This window comes from Silene latifolia, chromosome X (assembly GCF_048544455.1).
Source record: "Silene latifolia isolate original U9 population chromosome X, ASM4854445v1, whole genome shotgun sequence".
NCBI lineage: Eukaryota > Viridiplantae > Streptophyta > Magnoliopsida > Caryophyllales > Caryophyllaceae > Silene > Silene latifolia.
Genome location: NC_133537.1, coordinates 56,860,728 through 56,881,582, shown reverse-complemented (window position 1 = coordinate 56,881,582; position 20,855 = coordinate 56,860,728). Strand labels below are relative to the sequence as shown.

Sequence of the window (20,855 nt, the reverse complement as noted above, 5' to 3'; positions counted from 1 at the left end):
ATATAACATTCGAGCCTTGTTACTGAAAATATCGAAAAAAAAGGAAAAGAAAATAAACAATTTTATATAGGCTCGAGTTGGGCTCTAGTTTGGCTCGAGCTCGTGTTAAGGCTCGCAAGCTTTATTACGAACACATTTTTTTCAAGCTCGGGTAAGCTCGAGATCGGCTCGAGCTCGAGTTTTGGTTCTTGAGCATAAGCCGAGCAAGGCCAAGCCCGGGCTCGGCTCGGCTCATTAACACCCCTACTTATACCACACAACGTCATTTGCGTCCCACATCTTCATGTGACTCTCCTATGCTGTTTGGTGGTCATCTGGACCCATCGTTCCGTCAAATTGGACTGTTGGTGGGCACTTTTGTCCTTCTGATTTTTCCATATAGTGGGTTTGGCATTGGAGGATGACTCACTTTTGACAACCGCTCCTGAGGTTGTCGTGTGGTCATCTTCCTCTTGGCTTTTTCAGTCAAATGAGAGAATACAGATTTAGTTTTCTTGCTCAGCTTGCCTCTCTTGGAAGAGCTTCTTGGGGGAGTGTGATCGTCGTATGGTGATGCGGTCGATTTCTGCACTGTGTGAGTGTGGGTCTTCTCGCGACGCTTGTTACTCCCCACCTCAATTGGAGTCTTGTCACTGAACATATATCTGGGAGTGATGCGGGTTGGGCTTTTCTCAACGTTCTCCTTTAGTGGAGGGGTTGAAAGGAACACCTTGGCTTGTTGTAAAGCCTTGGTCAATATGGCTAGCTCATTTAGGGTGTTTTGATCAGTCGTGACCATGGGTTGTGCTGGTGTGCCATGTGAGTCGTTATCCCCTTAAAGCGAATGTCTTAACGGTGCTAGGATTTGAGAGTACTTACTATGCTTGGAATGTCCTTCACCGGCGTTTTTCGATAGAAGCCTTTTTAGGGTGACTCTTGTAGGACTTTTATGTGAAGATACCCATAGACGGCGCCAAATAGTTTTGGATTGAAGGTTATCTAGTCAGCTTGGTTCGGGTCAACGCGCTCCTTTCGTATGTTGGATGAGATGGGGTCCCTCTGCCTCAAGCTTTGCCTGCACACGTAACACAAAGAGTCTAGGGGTGCCCTCTCCGATGCCTAAGTTAGTATGGTATCCTTAGATGTATAGTCGAGACCTTTGGCGTGAGGCTCGATCCTGGTCTCCCTCTTAGATTCTTTAGGTAGTCTTGCATCTAGAGAGATAATGGAGTTGTTGTTGTTGTTGTTGTGACTGACTGAATATCGTTGTCTTTCCTTACAAGGATCTTTTGTTTCTATTCAAGTAGTATTTCTATAATGAAATGTTGCAATTCCAGATAACTAGAAGGAGTACCATTTACTATATGCCGCTTTTTTTTTTTCAGATTTTTGTTTTTTCTAATTTGATATCTATGAGTATCAATCTCATACTCACCGCCCCCGTCCTTGGGTATGAGAAACCATATATGGGTTTGAGTCTTTGAGGTGTAGGTATGAAATATTTACATTTGTCAAACAAACACCCGGTATGAGTTTGACTAGAGGTGGCAAATTGGGTCAATCGGGTCGGTTCTGGGTCGGGTCAATTTGAGCTGGGTCATTTCGGGTCTGTGACATATTTTGGGTTGGGTCAGGTTATTTCGGGTTTCAGTTTAATTTCGGATGACTTGTTATCGGGTTATTTTGGGTCGGATCACTTTCGAGTATGGGTAGTTTTGGGTCAGGTTGTTTTCGAGTTAATGTCTAAACCACTCTGGTTAGTACTATTTTGATTAAGAAATATTATTTTGCAAATTTAACTATTTATTAGTGACGGTTGTAACCAGTGAAACTTTATTTTGATATTTATAATATCAATATGACTTAGTACATGTCATTCGGGTCATTTTGGATCACTTCTAAACATTTTGTATCGGGCCAATTATGGGTCGGGTTTTTTGGTCGGGTCAACATTAGGTCAATAAAAGATCGGGTTGGGTCGGGTCGGGTCGGGTCATTTGGATCTGACCCATTTTAACAAGTCTAGGTTTGACTCGTTACAAAGCTATATCTCATACCTTTATGGAGTGAACTGTTTAGGTGATATTTACCAAGTTAATTATGTTAGGTTAATGTGGTCTTACTCGTCGTATGCTTGTTTGATTATTGATGTTTGATATTGAATGAAGAGATAAAGTACGAAATTGACACGTAAGATTTTGCTGACGCGGAAAACCCAATGTGGGAACAACCGCGGGAGGGACGGTACCCTGCCAAATACTGCACTATCCTTGAATGAGGGAATGAATACAATTGAGACGGAATGTAAGTTCTTCTAGCACGAAGAATTATGTATGAGATCTTGAATGTCCTTCTTTGATTGCTTCCTTGGCTATTTATAGGGTAAGAACCCTAGTCGTGTCCTATCACGTTTATGGAAAGGAATATTACTTCCATAACAACTTTTTCCTTAACGCACCATCTCCCTCCATTGTCCCTGATCTCCCTGACTTCTCCCTGAAATCTCCCTAAGAGCTTTCTAAAACGCGGCTCCTTATTTTCAGTGGGCCTTACCTTCTTCTGTATGCTCCTTGGCCCATTTGCTCTGGCGAACCCTCTTTCGTCCGTGGGCTCCCCCCTTCTTATTTCTTCCTCATGGCCCAACTCTTTAATTATCTATCAGGTGGGCCTTCCCCATTTAGGTCATTATGCAAATTTTGACCCAAACAGTTTGCCCCAAATTCCTTGCAAGGTACGTCTTGAGGTGTCGAACAAGGAATTTACGCAATTGATTTAAAAACCCTAAGCCGTCATTTGCACTCTCTCCCATGCACTCATCATTGCTCTACAGCCCATTTCCTCATTTCTCGCGCCCCTCTCTCTCTCTTCCTTTATAACTCCAACCCCCTCTTCACTTCATTAATCACTTCTCCTCAAAAACTTCCCTCCTTCCCAAACTTTCCCTCTCCCCTGTCTCCTCCCTCGCCGGATTTCGAGTGCCATTCCTGCCGTTTTCTTTACCAGGTATTTCCTCCTCTCCTTCTTTCCTTAATTTTTCTTTCTTCCTCAACTATGGCCATAACCTGACACGCCTCTTCAACCTTTACCCCAGTTGACCGAAACCCAGACCCCATCTCCTCTTCCCGGAACCTCTTCACCCATCCCCACGACTGCAACTTTGCTCTGACTACCGCCGACATTCCCTTAATCAAGGGTTTTCTCGGTCTTGGTGATGGGGTCGACATAGCCATCCCAGAACCGGGTTAAAAGGCCGACGCTATCCGGCCTGGGTGGGTTTGTCTTTATCTTTACCCATTTAGGTATGGCCTGTTGGGTAATATATTAATCTCATTACACTCAACATATTCATATATGTTTCAATTTATTTAGTCATAAAATAAATTTTAGATCTTATGCATGCAAACATAAATAGAAGTAAAGAAGAAATCGTTTTCCTTACTATGTGATTTCGGTTTTATGGGCACCAACAAGATCTCCTTCTTGTTAGTTCTTGAGCTTTCCAACAATGGATGAACAAGATTCAAGTTTAGAATCTCTCCCAAAAGCATATACTCACGGAAACCTCTTAATAACTAATATTATTTTGTACTAGAAATAATACAAGTCTTACATAAAATTGACACAAAACAAATTTGTATTTCTCTTGAAAATTTCGGTCAAGAGGAATGATATGTGAGGTTTATTTTTCTCTAAGATTCTTCACAAGATGGAGAAAATAAATTTTCTTACACTAGAAAATTATATGTGAAGTTATGAATGAATAATAGAGAAAATCTCTATTGTACACCAACAAGAAAACCGGTTGGGAGGGGGTCAATATTGAGGAGCCAATGCATGGTCTTGTTCTTCTCAAGGCAAGACTAGGCATGCATGGCTAGAGGTAGTCTTTTATCATTATGTTTTCCACTAAGATAAAAACACAATATATAAACCTTAATCCCCAATATTTCGGTACATATGAGATAAAATGGGAGGCCCATTTTATTTTGTCATTTGTCAATTGTGACATATGTGACATGTTACTTGACATGTGAATTTGCAACGTATTTTTAACATATTAAAAATCAACATACTCATAAAATATGTCATATACAAAATCGACTAGTAATTCATAATTACTTGTACCAAAATGGTTTATCAAATTATAAATTACAACGTCTTGTATTTATAATAAATTATTCATTTAATTTCAATTTGTTTCGTAAACAATAATTTAATCTAAGTAACAAGACAATTTGATTACTTAGACCGTATCTAATTTAATCGAATTACAATAAGACACGTTAACTTTACTCACAAAATCATCCGTCAATTTTTAAGCAATTTAATTAACTCGTATCGGCATACGATTAATTAAATAATCAATTAAGACTATTTCCCTATAGGTATGACCTAAGGGGATCAACTGATCACCACCGTCGCACGACAGTAATGTCAAACTCTAGACAGCCAATCATTACCGATATGTGTGGACCAGTTGACTGTAAAATAATACATCCCACATGTATTCTTAAAACGAGATTTAAACATGTGATCATCATGATCAACAGTTGTGATCGCATTATTGTCGGAGGACACATATTCCAACATGGCCTCCGTTTCCCTTTTCCAAAGCTTATTCAAGACTTCATTTACACCAACAATTTCGCCATGGAACAAATTTCTGCCACCATCTGGAGGGTTCTCCTCTACTCTTTAGCCGCCTGCCAGAATACTGGCAACTCCATCTCCCTGGGCGATCTGGCCCATATGTATGACATCAGGTCCCTGGGAAGAGGCCAGTTCTCCCTCTAGGGTTCTGGTGAGACTCCCTTCAAGCACGTGTCAAAGTCTAGGGACGAGAAATGGTTTGAGGACTTCTTATATGTGAGGAAGGCTTCTATCCAGCCGCCTGCTGACTACATCTTCGAGAAATGGGTTATTACTTCGAGTAAGTAGCTTTCCTGACGCCTGACTCGTTCATCTTTATGCTTACTGGCTTACTCTGTTGCTTTCATGCAGGTCCCTGCTACCTGACCCACATTGGTGCCTCAATTCCTGCTCGCAATAAACTGTTCTGCATCCCTCTGTCTGAGAGGAAGTTCCCTGACTAGCTACCCGGATACTCGTCTGCTTCCTCCTCCAACCCCCTACAGTCAGCTCACAGCATGTCTTCAGGTAAGCTGCCCTGGGCCATCCTTACCTGCATGTAATCTTGCTGACTATCTAGCACCTTCTGACACCTGAAATTATATCTGCTCGCAGGTTCAAAGGTTGACCCCTTAGAAGCCATCCTCCAGAGTGCCAAGACGAAAAGGTCCACCGCGAGTCCTGTCGTGGCATCTGCTTCCAAAAGGGGTGCCCCTTCTGCCTCTTTCCAATCACCTCCTACTCATTCCAGCTCTGCTCGGACTGAATCTCTAGAGGTCAGCTCTTTGTCTCGACATCCTCCTACTCCTCCTACCAGCTCTCGTGCTTCTGCCAGTGGTGGCATCATTGCCCACTTCCCAGATGGCTTTGGAAACATCGACAAGGTACCATACTAGCCTGAGATTGACCAGTTACTCTTCCCCTCCTTGGTGGACACCTTCTCGAGGTTTGCTCCCAAGGATATGGCTGAGAACGACGTGCACAATGCTTTTATGGTAAGTGTCCTCCTTCTTCCGCCTATTCCAAGTTGCTTATCTTCAATTCCTGCTAATTTCAACTTTCCTTGCCCCCAAGCCTTCCAGTCTGCTCTCTACAATAGGAAGATGATCAATATAGTGCAGATCACCAGTCGTGCTACCAGCGCCAAGAACAGGGAGCTGACTGGATCTTTTGCTGATCTGGAAAGGCATCGTGCTGATTTAAGGGGACGGGTGGCTGAGCTGAAGGCAGATCTTGCTGGCACGAAAAAGAAGCTGAAGGAAGGAGCTGATCAGCTGGCTCGCACTCAAGAAGTCTGCAACACATTCTCTGACTCCTTGAAGCGCTCTGAGGAGAGGATCAGTGAGTTGATCACCCTGGCCACAAACATCGTTGCCTATGCTACCTGGCGGGGAAAGATCAGCGGGATGCGTGCTGCCCTCGAGGAACCTCTAACTCTGCAAGCTATCGAAGAGGAAGAGAGGCAGCTGGAGACCATGTACCTGGTTCAGTCTGATCTAAGTATCCTGATGCCTGAAGTTGGCGAAGTGAACTCTCCTGTACTGGCTGAGCAAGCTGCTGCTGAGGATGAAGGGATGTCTCAGGAGGCCGCTATAGCTGATGGAGCTCAGGAGGCTGAGGTAGCTGAGGGCGTGCAAGCTGATCCTGTACCTGAAATAAATGATCAGCAAGGAGAGATAGAGGAGGTGCCAGATGTGGAGGTCATTAATATGACCTAAAATTAAAAAGTTTTTCTTTTTATCTGTGAACTCTTGGTAGTCTGACCCTTTGCTGGCAGACTTGTAAAAATTTTAAACACTTTGCATTTCTGGCAGTTCGGCGTGGTGGCGATTTGAACTTGGGCCGTATTTTGGCCAGATTTTGAAAATGCCCCTTGCCCTAGTTTGGCAAGTTTTTATTACGTATTGTGTGTTATGTTTCAATTTTCTTAGCTTAGGTAGTTGTCGTGTCAGCCTACTCACTACTTTAGGCGAGTCATGTCATCCTGAGGAGGCTGACTCAGACTCAGTTAGTTGTCGTGTCAGTCTGCTGACTGATTTAGGCATGTGCCGCATTGTAGGGAGGGGTGGCCATGTCAACCTTAGAGGCTGATTTAGACCAGTCGTGTCAGCCTGAGAAGGCTTATCTAGACTCAGCTAGCTGCCATGTCAGCCTGACGGCTGATTTAAGCGTGTGCCGCAATTTGACTACTTAACCTTGTTCATGACGCAAGGTGTGTTCATCATGTTTTAAGCCAACAGGGGCGTATCTTTAGGCAAGTTTATCGTCGTTATAGGACCAATGGGACGTTGCAAGATTCTGGTAGCTCTGATTGACAAGAGTTGGTCGTCGCACATCCAATCAAACACATTTATCATACTCAACAAACAACTAGTTAGCGGTAAGTCGAGGTCGATCCATGGGACGGTGTGCTTTGGGTTCTAAGTCTATCTATCTCAATTTGTGCTAGTGTCACAATTGATGTGGTTTGTAGTTGTATTCTAGACTAATGAAAGTAACAAAGTAAAGCAAACAATGAACTAAGAGATGTAAACAATTGATTAAAAGCACTAGGATGTCATGGGGTCATGGGGGACTCATGGTGTTGATCATACAAACATGTTTATAACATTGCAAGCAATTAATTTTGTAAAGGAACCGAGTTGGTTTAAGTCTTATGGTTCATAGGAAGAGTTGGGTCCCGGAGCCGAATCGATTAGATTGTACAACACCTACAAGTCGACTTACTTTCCGCCTATTCAACTTCTATGCATGGTCTAATAAGACTCGAGTTGGTTTATATCTTACAAGTCAAGTTGAGTAGATAAGAGATGGTAAAAATGCAAGGATTCATAGGCTTAGCATTTCATCAAACATAACATGTGCATAAAGTTGACATCACAACAAGCAAGCAATTTAATTATGAAAACATATTAGATTAAGCATGATTAATCCCATGTTGGTTTTCCCTAATTACCCACTAATCCTAGCTAAAGAAACTACTCACTTATTATCATGGTAAACATGTCATTAATGGTGTCAATCATCACAACAAATATAAACATGATAATAGAATGAAGAAATGAACAATAAAGAGTAAAGAGTAAAGGAATTATACCAAACTTGAGATGATCCAAATAATAAAGCAAAGAATAATAGAAGAAACTTGATTGATGAAGGGTTGTCAATCCTCCAATAATAACCCAATAATCTTCAATTACCCAAAAGTAATAAGCTTGAACAATAATTAAGGAGAGATAAATGTGTAATTTGTGGAAAGATTAAAGAACAATCTATTCTAATCTACTCCTAATTGAATCTAAGAGGAATTTTTAATGTAGAGGCTTAACCTAATCTCCCACCTCCTCCCCTATGATTATTTACAAATGGGGTATATATAGTAGAGCTTCATTAGGTTAACTAAGGCTAAATTAGTAATTACATTTTTGAGTTTTAAGCAGGTAAATGCTAGTCTTTTTGGAGGGATGAGCATCTCGGCTGAAGACGCTGCGGTCCGTCCATCCAGAAAAGGAAGACGCTCGGATTCTAGAGGGGGCGCACGGGCGTCTTTCTGGGAATCCGCTCGGATTGTAGTGGAGGAATCCGAGCGTCTTTGTTGCTTGGACGCTTGGATTGTCGTTCTGGACGGGCGTCTTGCCAGTGAGGCGGCTCGGATTCTGTGACAGAATCCTTTCCTTCACTTTCTTTTTATTCTCGTAGGATTGGTCTTTAGTTCTCGCTTCCTCTTCATACTAGTCCATCAAACATCGTCAAAATAGCTTCCAAATATGCACGAAAGACGGGAATTTCCGCCTTATTATCTTCTTTCCTACAAAACATACGAAATGCACTAGGAAAGCAAAATAGAAAGTATTTGACGGATAAAATGGTCATGGAATGATATAATAGTATGCAAAATAGGCTCAATTAGGGGACTAAATACGCTCAAATAATGGTCACATCAAATATCCCCAAACCGAACCTTTACTCGTCCCGAGTAAAGAGGTGACAAAAACTAGACCTTTATTTAAACTATCCTTATATAACCGATATGAGACAATTAGCGGGTCTCAGCCCGCCCCTTCAACTCACAACAAGACAACCATGAGGTAGGATGCCTTCTTGCAAGGCAAGATGGGTCTTGCCAAAATGGCGGCACATCCAAACATTAAGCACACAAAATCAAGTAATGGATGCATCTACAAAAGAATAGCCACTTTTCTCATCTAAGTGGCGGAAATTATCTACAAGGGAAGCAATTCAAGGGTACACACTCCTTCATAAATACAATTTCTTCAAACTACTAGACCTAGAAGGATACCAATAAATTACCTCCAAGTTGTGTCAAGCTAGGGTACCTTTGTCCTCAATCGTTAAATGCTTTTGTCAAGAATAGACTCCCTATGGTAATAGAAACACGGGAGGATCGCGGAATTCCCCCTCTTGCGTAGACAAGAAGAAGGGTCGTCCCCTCTCTACCATGCACAAAAATGGATACGATGGATAAAGGGATCAATAGATATTTGAGTTTCATTTTGGGAGTTTGCTTTTGTTTTTGTTTTCCCCCCAATTTCTTGTGTCATATAACATTTAAGAACACTTTCTTTTGCTATTTCTTTTTTATTTTTGGCTTTTCAACACTTTACAACTTTCAACTTTTCTTTGCATTTCTTTTGAACATTTTCAAAGTCACCCCATATGTAGTGACGGTGCCTTATATTTGAAGCTTTAGGAGTCTATTTTTGCTCCTATTTTCTTTTGATGCAAATTTGCAAACTTTCTTTCAAATTCATTTCATTTCTTGAACTCAAATTTTTGAACAATTTCTTTTTGTGCCCATTCCCTTTGATGACAAAAATGTGGTAGAACATGGATGATGGATGTATGCATGGTTTCAAGGGTCACCTTGGAATAAACGGTAGCCAAGTAGTTATCACACCACAAGGTACTCTTGACTAGGCCTTAATCCATGGGTCAAAGGATACTAGTATGACACATCCTAGGGTGTTTTACAAGTATTCTAACAAGCAAAGTCTTAAGAAGAAAAAGCATCTACTAGGGCCTATATATACTTGTCAAACTTCCCAAGTAGACGGTTTCGCAAAATTTTCTAACATGCAAACTACATGCCATGATGCAACTAACATATATACATCCTAATGCAAATGATTCTACCAACTAATATGCCAAATAATTTAAATGCAACTCCTAACAACACATAGATACACAAACCGCAACAACAAAATACACCACATTCTCCTTGACATGTAAGCCCATCCTCCTCATATGAATAACGAAAAAGAAATGGAAGGGAAATAGAGATTAGAACGATCATACCAAGCGGTCTTCATTTTCCCTTGCTAATGCCTCAAATGTAGTGTTGTATCTATGTAAGAAGAGAACAAAAACACAAGTATATACAATTCTACACTTACTAAATTAAAGAACATGTTTTTGGTTTTTGAAATTTTCAAATTTTTATGGGTTTTTGTTTTTTGAAATTTAAAGACATATTTTTGTGTTTTTTCGAAATTTTTCATTTTTTATGCATTTTTGGAATATAAATTCCCATCCCCCACTTTATTTTGGACATTGTCCTCAATGTACATGTAGGAGTAGGGATAAAAAGGAAAACATGTTTTTGGATTTTTGATTTTATGGAAATAAAGTACAAATGCCATGATATGATATGAATGAATGCATGCTTTAACTAAATGCAATTCTATATGACATATATAACAAATGAATGCAATCTAAACTATACTATATGATGCATGTTTTCTAGTAAACTATGGTCATCTATGATCAAACCTCCCCACACCGATTTAAACACTATTTCTAGTGTAGAAAAGAATAGGTTTGGTCATTAATTACTATGCATGTATTCTAGTCTATATGCAACTAACTATATGAGTCATGTGAGATATTTTACAATGCAACTTATACTACATGAACTAGCTAATGCAAATGAAAAATGATACAAATGCATGCGAAAGCTACACTAAATGCAATGTATATACAAAAGAGAGAGGGAGAGAGGAGTATCATACAAATAGAGGTGATGAGGTAGGCCTCTTTCACTCGTCATCCTCCTCGTCTTGGGGGTAACTATACCGGTGAGAACTCCCGGCTTGGTCATACCCTCCTGCTTGGCCCCAGTACCCTCCTTGGTCATGCCCTCCTCCTTGGCCCGAATACCCTCCACCACCGAGATTCCAAGGTTGGTCCCCTTGATTAGGGAACAAATGTTGTGGTTGGGCCCAAGAGGGCTTAGGACCATTGGGGTCAATATACCCTTGTTGAGCCATGTTATAGTATTGGGGATAAAGGGCCAAGTAGTTGTCGACCCTCCCTTCATGTACCCCGAGGTCCACTCTATTCATGAGTTTCATCAAATCATTAATGCCCGGGGTATTGGGGATTTCCGGTCGGAATTGGGTAAAAGGAGTAGGGTATGGTGGGATAGGCACATAGGAAGGTGCGCGAGTAGGCCTTGCCGGTACCCCACGAGGTACTTGTTGTTGGAGGGGCGGCTCTTCCCTTTGAGGGGGATTGTCGAGGATTTGGATATCAAGGAGGTAGCTTGGTGGAGGCGAATATGGGCTCAATCTTGGGTCGGTGCCCGGTATATTCCAACCCTCAAGGATGATGGAGGTGCACCCTTTTGTGAGCCATTCTACACGCCCTTCTTGAGTGTAGTTACACCACCGGTGGTGGGTGAAGACGGCGTGTTCATCAATTAAAGTACTCCCCTCAAGAGGAGTATAAATCCCTTGGGAATTGAACCCGGGGCAAAGGTATTTGGCCAAAATAGTAACTAGATCTCCCATTACGAAGGTCTTGAGTTGGGTGGTCCCTTGAGCAAAATCATGAAACCTTGTAAGTATCTCAAGGGGGGTGTTGAAGTTATAGCGCCTCGTCCCCCGAACATTCAAATAGGACTCAAGAAAAGTTAAATCAATGAGAGTACACCTATCTTGTTCGTACCTCCCATTGATGGTACCGGCCACAAAGCGCTCGGTGATCCGAATCACCGGATGTTGGATGGCGAAGGTATAGCATTGCTTTAAACCGGTAAAATTCCTCCCGGAAATAGCCCTCCAAAGTAGGTCCACATCGAAATCAGCAGGGTTTTCGGTATAGTTGGTGGGCACTTCAAGACCGAAAATGAGGGCAAATTGATCAAGTGTAAGTCTATGGTCTAGGTTGTACAACCTAAACTCCATGCCCACATTTGTTCGAGTGTTCGTGACAATGCGAAGGCTACTCAAAAATTCCAGGGTGAGACTAAGGTACGTCTCCTCATGGGCATGGAAAAGTTTTCCAATCCCTAAGCCATCAAAGAAAATCTCGGTGTGGTACCTTATCCCAAGGACTTCCAACACCTTAGGGGGCGTTTGGTTGGGGGGAATAAGGAAAGGGAAAGAGAATAAAAATGGTTGATTCCTTTTGTTGTTGTTTGTTTGACACAAAGAAAGGGTAACCCATACCCCCCCCCCCCCCCTTACCCCCAAAACCATTCTCATCCTTACCCCTCCCCCCCTTGGGTAAGCCCATAACCCCATAATCCCTTCTTCCTCCTAATCCCTATTTCCACCACTCCCACCAACACCCACCACACCCTCTCACACCGTCAACCACTGCCACCTACACCCTACACCCACCACACTGACACAACCACCACCAGGGACGCCGACACAACCACCACCAACGACGCCGCCTATCCACGCTACCCCATATCCTCAACCACTAAACACCACACCAACACCTTTCAGTAACTCTCCCACCTCACCAACCACCACCAACACCTTCCTCGGCCACACCACTGCAACCGCCCGACGCCGGCCACACCAGATCTGGTGTTTTAAAGGGTGGGGGAGGGGTTTTCGAAGGGTTGTGGTGGATTTTTTAGAATGAATAAGGTGTTTGGGGTCGGGATTGTGGTGTTTGTTGAGGGCGTGAGGCGCGGTGATTAGGTTTGTCGTGGGGTACCGTGAGGAAGATCGTCGGCGCTGCTACTTGTGGTTGTGTCGGTGTAGATAATGGTGGCAGGTGGTGGGTAATGGTGGTGGGTAATGGTGGCGGAGGTGGTGGATATTGGCTTTTAATTCCCTTTTCCTCTAATTGTCAACCAAACACCCAAGTATAATATGGGTGATCCCATTCATTTCCCTCCCTTACCCTTTCTTGATTTCATTCTCTTACCCTTTCCCGTACCAAACGCCCCCTTAGTATCTATCAATTGAGTGGGTTCATAGTTCTTCCCTAGCAATTTGACAAAGTTCTTGCAGTGGGCATCGAATTCGAAGAGTACCTCTTGGAAGTACTCAAGTTGCTCTATTCCTCCTCTTATGATGGGACGAAAGTTCCTTGGTGGCACTACCTCTCGCGGGGTTGAAGAGGATGATCCCTTGCGTTTCCTTCCGATGGATTCAACAAACTTCTTAGCCTTGCCCTTGAGGTTCATCATCTTGAAGTTGAGGAAAATGGGGTTTTTGTTGGCTTTTGATGTGAGGGGAGTGTTTTTGAGGATGAAGATGAGTATTTTAGGGTTAGATAAGGTGAAGAAATGAGGGACAAAGGGGGTGATTTTATAGAAGAAGAGGGGAAGCCGAGCGGATAAGGGTGGGACCCAGCCGGATTGTTCAAGAAAAAGACCCCAATCCGAGCGTCTTTGTTGCGGGACGGGCGTCTTTAGCTTGTAGAAGTCGAGCGTCTTCCTCTAAATCCGCGCGGATTATGAGACAGAACCTCAGCAAAATCTGGACCATGCATAAGACGAGCGTCTTCTATTTTAGGACGGGCGTCTTACTCGGGATGGGCGGCTTCTCAAGAATCCGCTCGGATTTCCTGGCAGTTTTAAAACTTCATCTCAGGTGTCTTCCAAGACGGGCGTCCCGTGGGGAATACGAGTGTCTTGAGGGGAAGACGGGCGTCTTGTGCTGAATCCGCTCGGATTCTGAGACAGTGCTAAACAGTAATGCGATGAGGGCCCTGGACGGGCGTCCAGGCCTCGGGACGGCCGTCTTTGGCTTCTTTTCTTCTTTTTCTTTCTTTTCCTTGCACAATCATACCCTTTCACCGATTTGTTATTCCTCCTTATCTTTTTCTGAAATTTGCTCAATAAAAATGTAAGAAGACTCTCTCTCACTACTCTCATGCAAGAAATCAAATACAAATGCAAAAATGTACAATATTATACAAAGTAAGGAATCCAAGAAATATCTTACAAATGGTGGTTTAAGATAGGACTCCACCAAACTAGTTCAAATTGTAGAAATTCTTGTCCATAGAGCTCAAAGCTCTTAATAGGAGATCAAAAGTTTGTGAACAAGCTCCAAATAAACACAAGTATGGGTTGCTCCATTTGAATATGAAATTTGGCCAAGGAAACTTGTAATATGTTCTTTCTTTCGCTCTGTCCTCAGCACTAGAGCTTTCCCAATGCTTCCAATAAACAAGCCCATGATTCTTGTCAACACTAGGTATGAAGTATGGTTCATTTTCATCCGTAGACTTCCACTCACCAACTTCTTCTTCAATCTTGGTAATGATGATAGCATTTGAATTTGTCAATCCTTCAAGAGTAGAAGGAGAATTCTCATAGCATTGATGATCGGATACCTTAGGAATTGATGTTGTGGGTGCCAAATTTCCACAAGCAAGCTCATTTTCAAGTTTCTCTTTGAGCTTTTTCACCAAGTAGCTTTTGTACGATGCTTTGGCCTTTTGAAGAAGGTCCACCATGTCCTCTTCAATGATCATTGGCTCCATGATAGGTGTCAAGTAGTCTTTATGAGGAATAGAGGAAGGACGTTCTTCATCATGATAGGGTATCTCAAATGTCTCAAGGATAGGCTCCTCAAGCAAGGTGATATTACAAGTCCATCCTTTAGGCTCATCATCATTGTTGCTATCTTCATACGAATCATAAATGGGGGCTTCATTCTTCTTCTTTATTTCTTCCTCCAACATCTTAATACTCACTTCAAAGGATACACCCTCATACTCACAATGGTTAAGAGTATTTGGCTTACTCAACCTCATGTCTTCCTTATCAAACACAACACTTTCATACTCACAAGAGCTTACGGAGATTGGCTCTTCCCATTCTTCATTTTTCATGTCAAAAGTTACTACTTCAAATTCACATTCATGATCAATGTCCAAGGATTGGTGGGGAGTGGTTTCTTGGGATTCTTTCAATTGGGTGATTTGAATCTTCAATTCCTCACCTTGGGCAACAATGCCTTGAAGAACATTGTCCCTCTTTTGGCTCTCCTCTAGCATTTGTTTGAAGAAGTTTTGTTGATCTCCCATCATTTGGAGAATTACATTTTGAATGGGTTCATCTTCTTGTTGTGGGTAGGTGTGAAAATGGTTGTATCATGGCAATTGAAACTCATTATGAAGTGGGTATTGGGCGGGTGGTTGTTGTGGATATTGGATGTGGTGATTTTGGTAGGAAAATTTGGGGTAGTGGTTAGGATTTCCATTGTACAAATAGTAAGGTAGGTTTGTGTTGACTTGCTCCTCAAACTCCCCACACCCATAGTCATACTCAAAAGATCCACCACATACTCCATATGTCAAGTCTTGAGCCATCATAGCTAAGACAAGAAAACAACTACAAGCATGGAAACTACACAAAAATGATAAGAACAATCCTTGAGGAACAAGTTCCTCAAGGTGAAAGCAAAATCAAAATAGACAAACAAGTAAGAACTTAATCACATACCACCGTCCCCGGCAACGGCGCCATTTTTGACGTGGGCGTGTCGTTGTACACCCAATCAAAGCACATTTATAATACTCAACAAACTACTAGTTAGCGGTAAGTCGAGGTCGATTCATGGGACGGTGTGCTTTGGGTTCTAAGTCTATCTATCTCAATTTGTGCTAGTGTCACAATTGATGGGGTTTGTAGTTGTATTCTAGACTAATGAAAGTAACAAAGTAAAGCAAACAATGAACTAAGAGATGTAAACAATTGATTAAAAGCACTAGGATGTCATGGGGTCATGGGGGATTCATGGTGTTGATCATACAAACATGTTTACAAAGTTGCAAGCAATTAATGTTGTAAAGGAACCGAGTTGGTTTAAGTCTTACGGTTCATAGGAAGAGTTGGGTCCCGGAGCCGAATCGATTAGATTGTACAACACCTACAAGTCGACTTACTTTCCCCCTATTCAACTTCTATGCATGGTCTAACAAGACTCGAGTTGGTTTATATCTTACAAGTCAAGTTGAGTAGATAAGAGATGGTAAAAATGCAAGGATTCATAGGCTTAGCATTTCATCAAACATAACATGTGCAGGAATCTGATCGCCTTTGTTGCTTGGACGCTCGGATTGTCGTTCTGGACGGGCGTCTTGCCAGTGAGGCCGCTCGGATTCTGTGACAGAATCCTTTCCTTCACTTTCTTTTTATTCTCGTAGGATTGGTCTTTAGTTCTCGCTTCCTCTTCATACTAGTCCATCAAACATCATCAAAATAGCTTCCAAATATGCACGAAAGATGGGAATTTCCACCTTATTATCTTTATTCCTACAAAACATACGAAATGCACTAGGAAGGCAAAATAGAAAGCATTTGGCGGATAAAATGGTCATGGAATGATATAATAGTATGCAAAATAGGCTCAATTAGGGGACTAAATACGCTCAAATAATGGTCACATCAAGCTCAGAGATCTCTGCGTTCCATATTTGTGTGCATGCATGCTGGGGGTCCTGATTAATTGCGATTAGTGCGAGCTAGGTCCAGTGGGTGGTATCAGGGGTAGTTGAGTAAGCGTTCAGCTGTCAGCCAGGCTCCCTTTCGTATGTTCCACAGTCCGCCTGGTGAGGGTGCTCCTTAGTGGAGAAAGTAGGTTAGGCATGTTGGAGTGCCATGTGCCTTGTCACCCCACATTGGCAGTTGACAGTCCTGCAAGATATACTTTCAACGTACCATAGACATTAGGATTCAGAGTGATGCATCTAGAGAAGCCTGAAAAGAGAAAATGCAATCAAAGTGATGTGAAGTACCTGATGCCATAACATGGGGTACAAGAGCAATTGTGGTCCCAGGAAGCTGTCAGACCACACCACTCCAACGGTATCTTTTGAAAGTTTGAAAATAAAGCAAAAAGGAAAACGTGGTGAAACTGGTAGTATGCCTACTACCGGATTTTTATTATTTTGGCTTTTCCTAACACATTAATCTGTATACCAAAATCTACTTATTATTAAAAGTAATATCTCTTCAGGTGAAGTATGTTCCATGGCCGTTGTATGATTTGACCGTCCATAGTCATCAATCTGTATGCACCATGGCTAACAACTCCTTCTACCTGGTATTGTCCTTCCCATTTTTAGGCGAATTTTCCTGCCTTTCGATTCTTAGTGTTTTGAAACACTTCACGGAGAACCAGGTCTCCTACCTCCAGGAGCCTGACTTTCACATTCTTGTTGTAACTCCTGGAAACTGACTGCTTGTAGGCAGCTAGACGTATCTTTGCACTTGCTCGCAGCTCGTCTATTGTGTCCAGGCCCCTGACCATCTCTGCGTTGTTCAGTTCCCCTGTCATACATCCATACCTATGGGTGGGAACTAGAACTTCTGATGGAATGACTACTTCCGCACCAAACACCAAGCTGAAGGGCGTTTGGCATGTTGTTATCTTGGGCGTCGTTCTGTCTGACTATAACACTAGTGGCAATTCATATGCCCACTTTCCTCCTAACTCCTGTAACCTCCTTCTCAGATTATCCATGATAATTTTGTTGCTGGACTCAGCTTGCCCGTTAGACTTTGGAGTCCTGGGTGCTGATTTTTTAAGAGTACTGTTCCATCAGGCGCAGTATCTCTCAGCATCGTTGGAGATGAATTGCGAGCCGTTGTGTGACACCCCTATACTCCAAGTGCCTTACCAAGACCACTCAGGTATAAGAACGTCACCATCTCGGTTTCCCGAGGCAATGATAATCAAATGACAATAAAGAAACATAATTTAAATAATCAAACTGTTTAAAGTGATTACAAATCCAAATCCAAACTGACAAAAGGTACAATACATGTTCTCAAAAAACCAAATGTCTAAACAACTAAAATACGACAGCGGAAGACTCTAATCAGCTCATGGTGACACATCCCAGCTAGCCCAAATGCCTCTAGTCAAACCTGCTCAATAACTGCTCACCATCCCCGAATGGATCACCACAGTTTCTAAAACAATTAAACGGGGTCAGTACTAATTACACAAAACAAGATACAATACAACAATTACCAAACAGCTCAATCATCACATCAAACCCCGGTCTCCATAATCAATCTCCACGTAACTGACTACACACTAAAGTGTGTAGCCCTGCCAGAGTACCCATCGCAACAGATACTCCACAACGCCGGTGGGGGACAGCAGCCGTACCCACCAAATCCCCGCTCATCTCCATCGAACGATAAACCCAAGTCCATTAATGTGCACATCCCTTATGTGGCAGTTTCCACAGAAGGCGAATCATGGGCGTGAAGCCACTCCCGCAAGTGACTCCACTCAGCCAGGGACACGCCCCGAAGAATACAGACAGACAAATAGTAACCACAACACCAAAATCAACAACCGTCTGAACCAAACAACAATCACTAACTACAGCACAATTCACCACACATAACATGTAACTAATACTAAGTAGGGAAAACCCTACCTGAAATGCAATCACAAACAGCAGACGATCTAGCAGCTGTCTCAAAATCGTTCTTCTACGAATCCTCCTCCTATTCACATAATCATATAATCACTACCAACACAACAAATCATAAAAACCCCCAATCCCAAAATTAGGGTTTAAACAAAGTCAACCAAACGCTATAAAAATGGTATGTAGGACTTACCCTTGACGCAAGGATCACAAAGACACAAAGAACAATGAAATCCGACCTCTCAAGCTCCGGGATTTTCCAATAATGCGGATGAAGAGAACAACGTAGTTTGAAATCTCCTTTGAGTGAATTAGGTTTATAAAAAGTGTTTATTAAAGATGACGACATAATATATATACGAATCCGCATTATTAACAAAATCCGTCAAAACAGAACCCGTCAACCGAGCTACTCGATCGAGTAACTAACGTACTCGATCGAGTGCCACTTACTCGATCAAGTGCCAAGGCTACTCGATCGAGTAGGCTACTCGATCGAGTACCCTACAGACAGAATACTGTTTTGTAAACCAAAACACCCTTACTCGACAGAGTAAGGCCCACTCGATAGAGTACCCAGAGACCCATAAAACCGTAGTATTACATGTCTGCCAGATTTTGGATAGCTGGGCTGAAGTCCGAGACAAAGTCTGCTAGTGCTTGTGATTTGATTACTGTCCTGGGGTCATATTGGATGTCATACCCACTAAGGTGCACAGACCATTTTGACATCCTGCCTGACAGCTCAGGTTTCCTCATGACGAATTTCAGCGGGTAGTTGGTCACAACGTGTATGGTGTGGGACTCAAAATAGGGGCACAGTTTATAAGATGCTACTACCAGAGCTAGCACTAACTTTTCAAGAGATGTGTACCTGGTCTCTGCTGGCAGCAGAGACTTTCTTACATAATAAACTGGCTTATGTTCCTTGTCCGGCTCTCTGACTAGAACGGCGCTTACTGCTACCTCTGTGACAGCTAGGTAGAGGAACAGCGGTTCTCCTGGCTCCGGTTTTGACAGCAGCGGTGGGTTGCTGAGATAGTGCTTCAGCTCCCTGAATGCTTGCTCGTGGTCTGCAGTCCACTCAAACTTCTGGCTCTTTCTTAGTATGTCGTAGAATAGTCTGCATTTGTCTGAGGACCTTAAGATGAATCTTCTCAAAGCTGCTACCTTGTCGGCTAGTCTCTAAACGTCCTTTGGTTTTTCAGGTGACTCCAGTTGTAACACAGCCTTGATCTGCTCGACGCTGGCTTCTATCCCCCTCTGGGTTACGATATAGCCTAGGAATTTGCCAGAGGATACTCCAAAGGTGCATTTGGATGGGTTTAGCTTCATCTTGTACTCCCTTAGGGTGCTGAACGTCTCTGCCAGATGTTGTATGTGATCTGTAGCTTTTTCTGATTTCACCACCATGTCATCAATATATACCTCCATAGTTTTTCCTATATGTTCTTTAAACATGCGGTTGACCAGTCTCTGGTATGTGGAACCTGCATTCTTTAGGTCGAATGGCATGTGTAACAATATATTCCTCTTTCGGACATGAACGTTGTTTTCTCTTGATGTGCAGGATCAAAATTCTCTTAACAATTTCTCAAGAGAGGAGTTGGGGTTTGGTGGTTCAATGTATTGTTGTTGATTTTGTATTTTTTTTGAAGAAAACACCCCAAAGGGTATTAATGCATTAATGATAAATCATAGACCGCTGCCGAGTTTGCACACGGAGATAACATAGCTGACCACACAGTTTTACCGATTGTCCTAGGAACTACATGTGCTAGCGCATGTGCTACAGAGTTATTAATACGACTTGTATGAGACCACACTACCGACTGAAAACTACTACAAAGCAATAAAATGTCGTCAACTAAAAGAGAAAAAAGACTCCTCCCGCTGCATCTCTCCTTAAGCGCATCAACAACTTGAAGACAGTCACTCTCTACCACCACTTCTCGAATGCCACGCCTCTTTGCCTCCTCGAGCCCGTCGTATACCGCCATCGCCTCTGCATATCTGGGATCCCAATCCGCCTCCCGAGCCACCGTAAGCCCCCACAGCACAGCCCCAAGATCATCTCGACACACCACACCCGTACACACTCCTTCTCCCTCCTTTACTCCTGCATCCACATTAATTTTAACAACACCTCCCATAGCCGGCCTCCATCCATCGTTTTCTCGCTCCCGTCTGTCAACCCCTCGCCTGCCCACCTTGCTTTGTCCCTCAACTCCAAATGTGACTAATTCAGCGAGAATATCACGAGTACGTTGAACAATCCGTGCCGGGTCCATCACTTCATTTTCGAAAATCACCTTGTTCCTGTGCTCCCATGTTTTGTATGAAGGAAGAGAATTAGGCAGAAATTCCCGTCTCCCGTGCATATTCAGAAGCTTTTTGATGATATAGGATGGACTAGTATGAAGAGGAGGCAATAATTATGACCAAGGATGTAGGAATAAAGAGTATATAGAAATATCATAGGCTTAAAAGCAAGGATGACGAGAAGGAAGACATTGTAAGAAGATATTGCTCGAAACCCAAACCAAGAGTTACTCCTTTGTCTCTAAAAGTATGCTAGATGA

General features: G+C 42.6%; 1 protein-coding gene across 1 annotated transcript; it reads right to left on the bottom strand.

Annotated features, from left to right (window-relative positions):
• Positions 1-19,949: 19,949 nt before the first annotated feature.
• LOC141617410 (uncharacterized) lies at positions 19,950-20,654 on the bottom strand. The gene has a single exon (XM_074434603.1). The coding sequence runs from the start codon at positions 20,652-20,654 to the stop codon at positions 19,950-19,952; it is 705 nt and encodes a 234-aa protein (XP_074290704.1).
• Positions 20,655-20,855: the final 201 nt, after the last annotated feature.

Coding starts and splice junctions, on each gene's coding strand:
- LOC141617410 (XM_074434603.1), bottom strand. CDS start 20,654: ATGCACGGGAGACGGGAATTTCTGCCTAATTCTCTTCCTTCATACAAA.